General features: G+C 42.9%; 1 protein-coding gene across 1 annotated transcript in view; it reads left to right on the top strand.

The window, feature by feature from the left end:
- LOC146662801 (melanoma receptor tyrosine-protein kinase-like) overlaps positions 1-10,391 on the top strand; it is a 42,307-nt gene extending 31,916 nt beyond the window's left edge. The window contains exons 9-27 of the mRNA XM_085417618.1: positions 1-120; positions 356-429; positions 554-644; positions 1,042-1,241; positions 1,327-1,459; positions 2,268-2,358; positions 2,845-3,002; positions 3,111-3,143; positions 4,267-4,411; positions 4,566-4,688; positions 4,860-4,958; positions 5,208-5,393; positions 6,099-6,254; positions 6,399-6,474; positions 7,098-7,244; positions 7,534-7,631; positions 8,862-8,996; positions 9,275-9,365; positions 9,504-10,391. The exon at positions 1-120 is cut by the window's left edge and continues 7 nt beyond it. Coding sequence (XP_085273744.1) covers positions 1-120; positions 356-429; positions 554-644; positions 1,042-1,241; positions 1,327-1,459; positions 2,268-2,358; positions 2,845-3,002; positions 3,111-3,143; positions 4,267-4,411; positions 4,566-4,688; positions 4,860-4,958; positions 5,208-5,393; positions 6,099-6,254; positions 6,399-6,474; positions 7,098-7,244; positions 7,534-7,631; positions 8,862-8,996; positions 9,275-9,365; positions 9,504-9,847 — 2,500 coding nt within the window. The 3' untranslated portion in view covers positions 9,848-10,391. The remainder of the gene's footprint in view (positions 121-355; positions 430-553; positions 645-1,041; positions 1,242-1,326; positions 1,460-2,267; positions 2,359-2,844; positions 3,003-3,110; positions 3,144-4,266; positions 4,412-4,565; positions 4,689-4,859; positions 4,959-5,207; positions 5,394-6,098; positions 6,255-6,398; positions 6,475-7,097; positions 7,245-7,533; positions 7,632-8,861; positions 8,997-9,274; positions 9,366-9,503) is intronic.
- Positions 10,392-12,410: the final 2,019 nt, after the last annotated feature.

The following is a 12,410-nucleotide window of genomic DNA, read 5'->3' as shown; positions in this document are numbered from 1 at the left end:
CGGGGTCAGGTTTGGCACTCTGATCAACACCATCGCTATCAACGCCTCCAACATTGACTTGTTTAAGGACTGCACCAAAATCAACGGCGACGTCGTCATCCTTGAATCCTCCTTCACTGGGTGAGGAGCTCCTCCCACTAAACATCACAGTGTTACACTGCGACTTCACGGTAGCTGGATGCTAACAGCATCATACCCACAGCCACACCTCAGCACATCGCCAACGCTCGCCTGTCATGAAACACAGGCTTCATTAAGTTAGCCTGACAGAAATAAATGACTTATTCATGTTCGGTGCAGTCAGCTGAGTAGGCCGTCCTCTGTGTCAATGACTTGTGCTGATTTGCCATTCCAGGGATCCACATTACAACATCCCACCCATGGAGCCCGAGAAGCTGGAGAACTTCAGGACAGTGAAGGAAATCACTGGTAGGTCTACAGCCTGAGAGCAATGGGAGTCACACTAACTGAATCTGTAGTTCGTTGCCCTCTGATTCATGGAGTTGTTAAAGTTTTGAAGATTGCAGCAACAACCAGTGTTTGTGTCGTCCAGGTTACCTGATGATTCAGTTCTGGCCCAAGAATCTGACATCTCTGTCTGTGTTTGAGAACCTGGAGATCATCAGAGGAAGAACGACATTCTCGTGAGTCTCACTGTCCAGAAATACCAGAAATATGTGAAATATGTGGGTTTTCTTTCCAAACTGATAACAGTTTACACCGAGGTTATAAAGGAACTATGACAACTAAACCTCTGAGCTATTCTGGGCCCATAAATCTGCTTGCATAATGGGTGGTTTCTTTTGCACTCTGACAAATGGAAGTGTAGCTCAACACTGGTTTCATATGTAGATATTTGGTCTGTGTTTCGTTTGACTTCAGACTTTACTCAGTATCAGTGTCAGCATGACATGATTTGGTAAGCGGAAGATGGTTGGTGGATGGATGTTGGATGGATGGATGGTTGTTGGACCAGCAAGAGTGCTGATGGTGGCTCTGTATTGTTTATGTACCCCCCTCTTATGGACTCTTGCTCTTCAGGAAACACAGTTTGGCCGTGGTGAGCTTGAAGCACCTGCGGTGGCTGGGTTTGCGCTCTCTGAAGGAGGTCAGTGCCGGAGTAGTGGCAGTGAAGAATAACCCCGAGTTATGTTATGTTTGGAAAGACCAGTGGGCCCACCTATTCAGATCAACCGACCAGACCATTAGCTTGTTGAACAACAGTCCCCCTGATGTGTGTGGTGAGTCAAGAGTTCACGTTCAGCACAGCTATTGAATGAACGAATGTCTGAGAAATAAGACAATATTCTTGTCTCTGCGACACAGAGAGGAACAATCAAACCTGTGACACGGAGTGTACAGATTTAGGCTGCTGGGGTCCAGGGCCCACCATGTGTTTGTCCTGCCGGCAATTCAACCGCAAGGGCCGCTGTGTGGTGTCGTGCAACCTGCTGCAAGGGTGAGTTATAGACTTTAAACATTAGTGAAGCAGTTGCTGTGTCTCTGTGAAGCCTTTTGTCAGGCTTCAAAACAGGCTTTCTGCTGTCCGTTTATATTCAGCCAGAAGCTGAATAAAGTAATCAGCTAAGATTAGCTAGCTTGATTAGCTAGCTCAACCATAAACTTTGTAGATACACAGACATGTATACGTGCTGAAAATATTTTAGGTTCTACATATATTTTTATTTAATACTAAATTTACAGAATCACTACACCCAACACTCAGAGAACGGAGGTTACAGGCATAACCCCAAGCTAACCTGATGCTGCTGCTAAATTTGGCTGCTACCTTAGCTGCTACCTAGTCTCTCAATATTCACACTCTACACAATTAATGTCACAAACACAGATGATACACAAACATCTAAAATCAAATAAACTTGTTCTACAGCACACACACATCCAGGTAAAAGTCGTCATTGTCCCTGCAGTCACTACACTCCCAACATAAATACCAGTAATTCAGATGAGTGCAGGTTGCTCAGAAACAAATAAAAAAAGCTGAATTTCACTCATCAAAACTGGAGGAAATACTTGAAAATAGCTGCACAACAAGTCACCCCTGAACAGTTGTTTAGAAGGTTAGTTAATTATGAATTAATTCATTGTAACATGTGAGTCTGTGGGGCTGGACCCCCTGCTGGATACAGCCTTAAGTGGCTATTGGAGGAAATCCATAATTTCCATCAGTGCAGAAAACCGAGCTCTTGTTCCCCCGGTGAGCTTCTGCACACTGACTCTGGATCTTTCTCTGTGTCCTCCTGCAGGGAACCCAGAGAGGTGGAGGTAAATGGCAGCTGTGTCCAGTGTCACCCAGAGTGTCTGCTGCAAACCGGGTCGCTGACCTGCTCCGGACCGGTCAGTGCAGCTTCTACTGCTATTGTTGCCATTGTTGCTAGGAGGAGTGTACAGTATGAAATAGCATCGGACAGTCAAAGCATACAAGCAACTGTAACAGCTGCTGATTTTTCTAATTAATACTTCGTACTCTTCTTCAAGTCATGTCTGAACCTGAAAGTTCAAACTTTTTAAGGTTTTTCAAAGCAGATCTTTAAGATTTTGTGTATTAAAAACACATTTTTAGTTCTTTTTGAGATTTATATCAAAAATTAAGGTAAAAAGGGCATGATCAGTAGATGTTAAATTAATCCTGCAGAAAAATACAGGAGCAAGCGTGTTAACAACGGGACAGGAAACATGAGGAATCTGTAGATTTCGCTTTGAGAATGAAACATTTTTTGGCACATTTTGTTTTTCTGTAAATATTTTGGTCCTTGTACAAAGACAAAAATCATAAATCGTGGTTTAGAAAATGAACATCCCCATCATCATCCCCACCTGCAGGGCCCTGACAAGTGTTCCCAGTGTGCCCATGTTAAAGATGGCCCCCACTGCGTGCCACACTGCCCTCATGGTGTGCAGGGAGAGGGAGGCAAGTTGGTCTGGAAATACGCCGACAGAATGGGCCAGTGCCAGTCCTGCCACCAGAACTGCAGCGAGGGGTGAGGCGCATGCTGCTGAATCCCCGCTGAGGGTGTCGGCAGAGCAGCTGATATTAAACAGAGCGTCTAACATTGGATTTAAGATGTTTCGTGTCTGTGTGTCTGCAGGTGTTCTGGTCCTGGATTGTCTGGATGCAATGGGTAAAAATATATCTTTGGTTGTATCTTAACTGAAATCAACACAGAAAAGATGATGCCAAATAAACTTTTGCATTTCAACAATATATATATATGGGGCGTCTGTCTCTCATTCTCTCTCTCCTGCTGCTACTTCAATCATGAAACTGATCAGTGATCAGCTGATCGTCTCTCTTCTTTGTTTTTGGCCCACTTTGCACCAGAAAGAGGAAACCAGCGGCTGAACAACAGCAGCACGTTTAAGCTTGATCAGCTGTTGTTAGAATTTATTTAATATTACTTTCTACACCAGGATCTTTTTCTACGTAGCTGACGCTGGTAACTGTGCAGGGGCGGAGCTAGCAAAGTTTAGCCAGGGGGGCAGAGAGGGCATGAACAGGGAAAAGGGGGCACAAAGACATACTTTTCTTTCTTATTCTCATTTAAAATGTCGAGCTTTTAATAAATAATTATCCGAATCTTACAACCAAAGTTTTCATGTGATGTAAAATGTATAGAAGTCCATTACTGTATATAGTAACTGTTAAGTCTAATATACCCTAGTAAGCTATAGTGCTTTTTCCTTTGGGAACCATCTGTGCAGTTCTGTTGAAGAAAGATGTTGAATCTATTTAATTATTGTAGAAAAATAATTGATTTCTGTGCATTTTTTACACGCACATTAAATTAAAGTTGATTACGTCGATTAATCATGATGAGGTGGGGGGTGGTTCCCTTTTTTATTTTGCTGGGAGTTTGCAACCCCATTAGTTTGGTTATTTAATATTTCTGCTAAGTACTCTTTAAAATACCAGAATAGGGAGGATGGAGCAGGTTTAAGTTTATTAGATTGATCAGTTTTGCTGAACTATGAAATATTTTGGGTGCAGTGTATTTTTTTGCATACAGGTATAGCAGAATATTTTTTTACTTGAGTATGAACTTATACAAAATGCAGAAAGATATTTTAAAAAAAGTTTTACCGATTATAAAATGCACTGTATCAGATTTATATCAGTATCGGCCGATATTCAAATTTATGATATCGGTATAGGGAATAAAAAAGTGGTATCGTGCCATCTCCAGTTTGAACAGGACTCTATGACTCTGCATGCTGTCAGCATCATTTAACGCTCTCTCTTCACAGCTCTCTTGCACACTCTACACTGGCGGCCAGTGTGATTGGAGGGCTCCTGCTTCTCGTCATTGTGTCGCTGATCATCTTTGTGTTGCTACGACGAATGCAAATTAAGAGGAAGCGAACTGTACGCCGCCTGCTGCAGGAGAGAGAGGTGAAGACTCAGCTTTTCATTCTGCATTTAAAACGTGATCAATAGTAAAATGAATGCATTAATGATGAACCTGGGTTTGATTTGGTTGGTAGCTCTAAAATATGAACTGAAGTCTCTCTACATATGATGCTATTGGATGACTTTTGTCATTTAGCTGGTGGAGCCGCTGACCCCCAGTGGTCAGGCACCTAACCAGGCACTGCTGAGGATCCTGAAGGAGACCGAGTTTAAGAAGGTCAGGGTGCTCGGCTCCGGCGCCTTTGGGACGGTGTACAAGGTAAATATGTTTGATACAAGAGAATGATCCCCTCATGGTGGTACTTTAAATGTTTAGTCATGTGAGTGCAGCAGAGGAAATGCTGCTGTCATCCAACACTTGAGACTTGAACGCACCACAGCCCAGTCGCACTCCTGCTAGTTGGACAGAATAAAGTGTTTGTTTGTTTAGGGTTTGTGGATCCCTGAAGGCGAGAATGTGAAGATCCCAGTAGCCATCAAAGTTCTCAGAGAGGCCACGTCACCGAAAGCCAACCAAGAAGTCCTGGATGTAAGACTCCTCTGTGTGCTTCTTCTTTTTCCTGCTATACAAACACATTGTTAGTGACTGTTAAGTATTTTGTGTCTTGAATTTTAAGTCGCTCCACCAAATATCTTCTTACATTTAAGGGGTTTAAAAAAGTTGGATCTTAATCTTGAGCTGATTAAAGGGCGCACTGAAGTTAAAAATGCTCCACAGCTGCATCTGTAGCTCAGACTTTCCCGTGGATGTTTCTCAGTAACACTGCTGTCTGTGTAGGAAGCGTATGTGATGGCGAGTGTGGATCACCCTCATGTGTGCCGCCTGCTGGGAATCTGCCTGACATCATCAGTCCAGCTGGTTACTCAGCTGATGCCGTACGGCTGCTTGCTGGACTATGTCCGGCACCACAGGGATAGCATTGGGGCGCAGTGGCTGCTCAACTGGTGTGTCCAGATTGCTAAGGTGAGTAAATGAGGTCAGCAAGACCTCCTCTAAGGAGAAACTCTCCTGCCTGAGGCGCCAGCTCAGTGTGCAGCTCTCTTTAAGCCTGCTGAGGCCCATTAATGCAAACACAAGAAACCGTGTGCTAATCTGTTTAGTCCGTTTTAAGTCTGATTTGGATTTTTAAGTGCTGGGAAAATCACAAGGTACAAGGTCAGAGGCTCACAGTGAAACCTGATGAGAGCAGTCTCCATTCATAAAGTGTGCTGATGGGATCGTGGGTGCTGAATATGGAGCTGATGGCAGGAGAAAAACGGGAAAACCTCAGAGATAGTTCATGGATGCAGTGAAGGAGGACGTGCAAAAAGCTGGTGTGACAGATGAGGATGCTGGGAGAGGGGGAGATGGGGGCAGATGAGCTGCTCTGGCGCCCCCTAAAGGCAGCAGCCTGAAGAAGTTAAACAAAAACAAACAATTTACACAGATGAGTTACAGTCATTTACACATTTTTGTATGAGGCTGTAAACATGTTTATTTCTGCTGTAACTTTTGACATTTTTACACGTGGATCTGTGGACACTGAACGATTGTTGGAGTCAGCATCACCTGCAGTTTCTGGACTTCATTTCTTTTGCAGAGATACTGGTGCTGCAGCCCAGCCAGTTATCACACAGCTGGTTTTACTCATACTGAAAACTTGTGTGCATGCATGACGTTTGTGTGCAGGGGATGAACTACCTGGAGGAGCGTCACCTGGTGCATCGTGACCTGGCTGCAAGGAACGTCCTTTTGAAGAGTCCTAACCACGTCAAGATCACCGACTTCGGCCTTGCCAAGCTTCTGACGGCAGATGAGAAGGAATATCACGCTGATGGAGGAAAGGTGTGTTTTCATGTGGATGGCACTCGGAGACGAGCTGATTTCTATCAGGACAAAACCACAAAAGACTAAATCAGACAGGATGTTGATGTTGTTAAAATGTTCCTCACCTGTCTGTGTGTGTTTGTCTTCCTCTGTTTAACGCAGGTTCCCATTAAGTGGATGGCATTAGAGTCGATCCTCCAGTGGACTTACACCCATCAGAGTGATGTCTGGAGTTATGGTGGGTCAATCTGTGGCTCTCTAGCCTGCACAAGGCCCACTGGGTACTTGTTTCACTACACCTGAAAAAGTTATTTTCTTACTGTGACATAAAAAGACAGCTGTTCTATCACAGCTGGGATAGGCTCCACCCACGACACTGAATTTGATAAGTGGAAGCATAAAGTATCATGAGGTAGCCCTCCATAAAGAATCGTCTGCTTTATTGTCTATTTTACTTCGAATGGAAACATTAAAATTGAAACCATTAACATGCTGTTGTCTTGTGTATGACCTGACACAAGAGGTCGACCATAAACTCCTAAAATGCTCTCTGATGTCATAGATCCAGTGAGCATTAGAGTGATCTTCTCATAGATTTCAGTCTGACAGGACTGCCCCCTCCTGGGCATTTGAAAGAAAAACGGTTCAGGTTCAAGATGCTTACTTACTGATTCACCGTTCGGACCCCAGAACATATTTCTGTCTTTTATATACATGCAAATAAAAATGATCATTATCATTAAAATTCTCACCAGGAACAAACCCTCCTTGAACTCATGTTGTTTACTTCATCGTGTCTGTTGTTGTGTGACGGAGGTTTTACCGAGCACTGAGTCTGCTCTAACAGTCGATGGTCTGCAGGTGTGACGGTGTGGGAGATCATGACGTTCGGCTCCAAGCCATACGACGGCATCCCGGCCAGCGAGATCGCCACGGTGCTGGGGAGAGGCGAGCGGCTGCCTCAGCCCCCCATCTGCACCATCGATGTCTACATGATCATGGTCAAATGTAAGACGAGACGCAGGTGGTGCTGGTAGAAAAATTGCGCCTTGATGGGAACATGAAGGTGTCAAACTTTTAAATAGTTATGGCGCTTTTTCACAAAAAACTCATCATGTCTCCAAATCGGGCGTCTGTTTGTCTTACAATGGCTCCAGGCTACGGTCTAAATTTCATGAAGTCAGACAAAAAAATTCTACATCAAGTACTAAAAGTTCTTTGGTATGACGAACACGAATATAGCCTGGAGCAGCTCAGCTGTACAGAAGACTGAAAATCATCCACTTTGCTTCTGCAGGCTGGATGATCGACCCGTCCAGTCGGCCCAGGTTCAAAGAGCTGATGGTGGAGTTCTCCAAGATGGCCAGCGACCCGTCCAGATACCTGGTCATACAGGTAAACCAGGGATTTCATGTCATTTACTTGTATAATAACACTTCACTGAGGGTTGGTAATATGGAGATCCTTTACCGTCTGACTGTCCAGATATTTTCTACATGTAATAATATTAATATTGTCTTATTTCTCAGACATTTGTTCATTCAAAAGCTGTGCTGAACGTGAACTCTTGACTCACCACACACATCAGGGGGACTGTTGTTAAACAAGCTAATGGTCTGATCGGTCGAATATTTGTGACATTTGTGAGAAATCATTTACGCTCATAGGACTCAGTGTTTCTGTATGGAGCTAAATCACTTGGTCAGCAATCAGTTCTATTATTAACAATCCAAAAATATTTACATTTTAACCTTAACAATAATCTACTTTTATAGTAATCAAAAAACTACAGGAATAAACCAAAACCTTCTTACTGAAAATGAAAGAAGGAAGCTGACACTTAACCTAATTAACCTAATTAATAAGTTAACTGATTAGAAAAAGATAAAGCATTTCTACTTCTAATGATCACATTTAACTCAGTTTTTCCTGTTTTGAAAATGAAGATATTAGAAAAATAAAACAATTTTGTTTTCATATGGAAAACCGTCCATCGTCTTTTCTTTTTGTTTCCTCTTGAATGCGCTGGCATATGATGAATTAAAGTATGATACAATTAATTTTTTAAATGTAAAGAACCAAATTCTGATCACAGTACGGGGTGCACGTGGAGAATATGTCACGATCTGGATCATTCAGACACAAAACAGGAATAAATTTAATCCAGGAGAAAAAGTATTTTAGAAATATCTACAGCTGAGATTTTTTTTATGAAACCACATGAACATAGTTGAATTATTAGACCCGACAAACATCATATCATCAGTTCATCTCTTTACTTCCTGTTTATTAGAGAATTAAGCAGTTTGGGATCAACGTGTGTTCTAACTCAAACTCACACGGTGAATATAGATGAGTAAACTGTTAAAATGAAATAATATTAGTATTTATTAACTGCACAGAACTAACAGGGAATGTAAAGTTTCGGTGTGTAGAAAGAAGCGGTTCAAAAGAAACACGAGAAAATGATTTCAAACAAACTTCCAATAAATGCAAAGCTGTTTCTCTTTGGTTTCAATCCAGAAGATGATCATTATAATAAAAATGAACGAGCAATAATGATCGTCTTTAAAGAAAAAAACTGTTACATAGCATAAACTCGACTACATTAATTATTTTTGTCAGGGGGACCTGCCAAGTCCGTCAGACAGCAGGTTTTACTCTCGTCTGCTGAGCACCGACGACACCGAGGACGTTATTGACCCGGACGAATACCTGCTGCCCTACAGAGGCATGGGTAACCATAAGGACCGGCCCATGGTATGGACACACACACCTACTGTAGTCTAATCTAGTCTAAAGACACATTGTTACATGTCTATATGTTTTATCAAACATTTTAGTAAGTGTTACATGAAAAAACATTGTGCTTAAGAAAGTGTTCGGCGCCCCCTGGTGACCCAAGTAAATGTAAACCGTCTACTTCCACTCGCCATAAGTGGCCAGAAGTACAGCTATTTATTTCCTCTGTGTTTCATTCTAATGAACGTGCTTTGATGAAACAGAGGTGTTTCATTGATTCTCTTCGTTCGTGTCAGAATGGTCATCCGGCCGGAGAGAACAGCCTCGCCCTGCGGTACATCACCGATCCCACTGACAGCGCACTGGAAAAGGACTTCATCGACCACGGTATCCATCATCAAACATAACTCAGACCAGTGACAAATAATTAGGAGATGTAAATCAATTAATAGCCAGACAGCAAACTGTCTTCATGACAGAAAATTAATTAATACCTAAACAGCATTTTCCTGCTCTGTCTTCCAGAGTACATGAACCAGAGTGTGAGTGAGACCAGCCAGAGCAGCCGGCTCTCCAAGGTTTTAAACCCTAATTATGAGGACCTGAGCCTGGGCTGGGGCCCACTTCCCCACCCGCTGGAGGATCTGAACACCTCCCAAGTGCCCTATGGACCTGAATACCTGAACGCGTCCTTCAAACTGCGCCCTCTGGTGACCAGTCACAGCCTTGATAATCCAGACTACCAGGCTGACTTCCTGCCTCAGACCATTAAAGATGCAACGTTAGCGGAGAACCATCTGTTCCTCCCAGCAGCAGAGAACCTCGAGTATCTGGGTGTGGGCGGCGCTCTACATGCTCCTGTCCGCTAGGGGACAGCAGCACTCGGGCTGTCAGACTGAAGCTGTGCTCTACTTTCATTCAAGCTGCCCACAGGAATTAATTGTTTTACAGTCAGTTCTTCAGGAAACACTGACTTGAGCAGAGGCAGCACTTCATCCAGACCGACAGCCTCAGACTCACAATTGATGTTTGCAAGTTTGCTTGACTGGTAGGACCAAAGGACTTGGTTTAAGCTCTGCAGCTCCTGAACGAGTTTCTTTAACAGTCTCAGTCTGACTAAAACCTTCTGTTTGACTTGAAATACTCTGAATGAACTTTTATTGTATAAAGTGTATAAAGTTATGAATTCTTTGCTTTACTTGACAAGAATGAGCCAAATCATGATTTCCTGTTAACCACTACTGCTCGTGTCTGTGTATCACTGTTGATAGTGTAAATTTATGGAAGTTGAGAGGCTGTCTGCAGGTACTGAACCTTTGTCAGCTTTTCCTTTTCAAGAGAATAGTTTTCATATTTATAGAAACGATGATGATCAGGACTTTAATGTGTTAGAGGAACATGGATGATGAAGATGTGCCCAACAACGAACAATAAAGAGCATCTGACCAGAGTGGGAGCAGTTTGGAGTGAGTCTCGAGCGTCCAGACAGAAAAACTTTTCAATCTATCAAATTTAGATCCAACTTTTACAGCTCACAGTGCTGAACGGGTTGTTTTTAGTTTGAATATTCCAAAAAATCAACCCAAGTTTTATCGACAATGCTGAGTTATTGTCATTGTTGTGGTGCATCGGTTACTGAGGGCCCCTCATAGATGATGGCTTGACGTTCGAGTCCCTGTTTGGCTGGAGCCTCTCTGTGACATAGGTGTAAACTGGCTGTAGTGGTGGAAAGCATAAAGTACTACATGAATGTGTCTTGTAGCGTAGAAGGCTTTGAGTTAAAAAAAACAACTGCTGCTTTTTAAGGCAGTAGTGTTTAGAATTAATCAGCTAATTTCTCTGTGCTTGAACTCATTTGGAGACATATCATGTAAATTATGACCTTTGACAGCCTTCAGCCTCCATAGAGAACCACACTGAATGTCTGTATATGTGATGTGACTCGGTTTGGCTTTAACTGTGGTTAGATGTGAACTCGGGTGTGAATTCAGTTTTCTTTAGCTGACCTGCTAACAGGTTACATTCACTGTTTTCTTGTTTGACACTGAATGAAGTTAAATATCTGCAGGATATTTATCTAAGGTTTATTTAGAGCAAAATTCCACAAATGTCAGCACCAATCTTTTAGAGTTCGTAGGTGGAAAACGTGGGAATGCTCAGTGTGGTCTCAGAATAAGGTGTTGCCTCAGGTGGGAGGTGTTTTGTAGTGTAAGGTTGAGACCTTAATACAAAGAGATGATATAAATATATTCCTGCCCTCACCTATGGGCATAAACTGTGGGTATCACAATAATAAGGGAGTCGAGCTCAGCCTAATGTGGGTGTTAGTTTCCCCAACATCTGCCAGAGTCTCCTGAAGTCCAAGTGACTTATGGATCTGAGTGGATATCCTCATGCCTGCCAGCTCTGTGACCGTGCACACATGTTGTGTTGTGTCCATCTCTAAGTTTCAGAGTATGTTCACCACTTAAGAGATAAAATAACAACCTGAGCAGCTACTACTCCATAATGGAAGGATCCAGACGTGCTTGTGTCATCTGACTGTTTATACCCAGGAAGCAGTGGGGAGTCTCTTGGCTGGATTAGGAATATAACATTATTCCTGTGGAAGAGCTGGAAGTGGTGGAAATGGAGAGGAAGGTCTGGGCATGTCTGCTGAGACTGCTGCCCCAACATCTGGATGCTGACAAGCAGTGGAAAGTGGATGGATGGAGGAATGTAACCATGATGAATATGATGGATGGACAGGAAAGACTCTGAGAAAACTTCAAACTAAAAGATCATAAGAAGAGAACAGAAACCAAACCATTCATGTACATGTTGCTTCTATGTGATTAACCTCACTGCTATTTCAGCCAATATTGAGTGAGTGGTGTTCTTTGCCTCTCGCAGATCAGGGTTCACTGAGTAAACATTGCTGGGTTTTCATAAAAAATGTAAACTAAAACTTTATTTAATACATCGGAAAGACCTACATGTAAAATATGAGCTTTTCGTGACATTGATTTTAGTTTTTGATCATTTATGGAGTGTGATGACAGCTGCCATGTTGTGTCTCCACTCTAACAGTCACTCGATTATCAGTTATATTATTTTCACTTCAGAGACACTGGCACATGTCCCTGCATGAACCATGTAAATGATCCGGCTGATGAATGGGGACCTTGTCTCTGTTGTGTTCTGTGCTGGTTTGTTGTGGATTCTGTGACCCCCTCTGAGTCCAGAGCAAGCTTTTCCTCCATCATCCAGGGGTGGAGTCATGATTCCCGCCCTTCATCATCCTCATTAAACACAGGTAGTTAAGGACCAGCTCGAGCATCCAGTCTAAACCTGATAGTCTGCTCCTGCTAATGCTTTTGTCTCCCTGTTCCCAGCATCACCTCCCCTACCTGAGGAGGGAGTTACTCACCTTTACAGCTTACCTGCTTCCTC

Source organism: Rhamphochromis longiceps, linkage group LG9, assembly GCF_057381845.1.
Source record: "Rhamphochromis longiceps isolate RC_006_pf linkage group LG9, R_longiceps_female_GT1.1, whole genome shotgun sequence".
NCBI classification, from domain to species: Eukaryota; Metazoa; Chordata; class Actinopteri; order Cichliformes; family Cichlidae; genus Rhamphochromis; species Rhamphochromis longiceps.
Note: the sequence above shows the minus strand (reverse complement) of the source record. Positions and strands in the feature narration are given on the sequence as shown.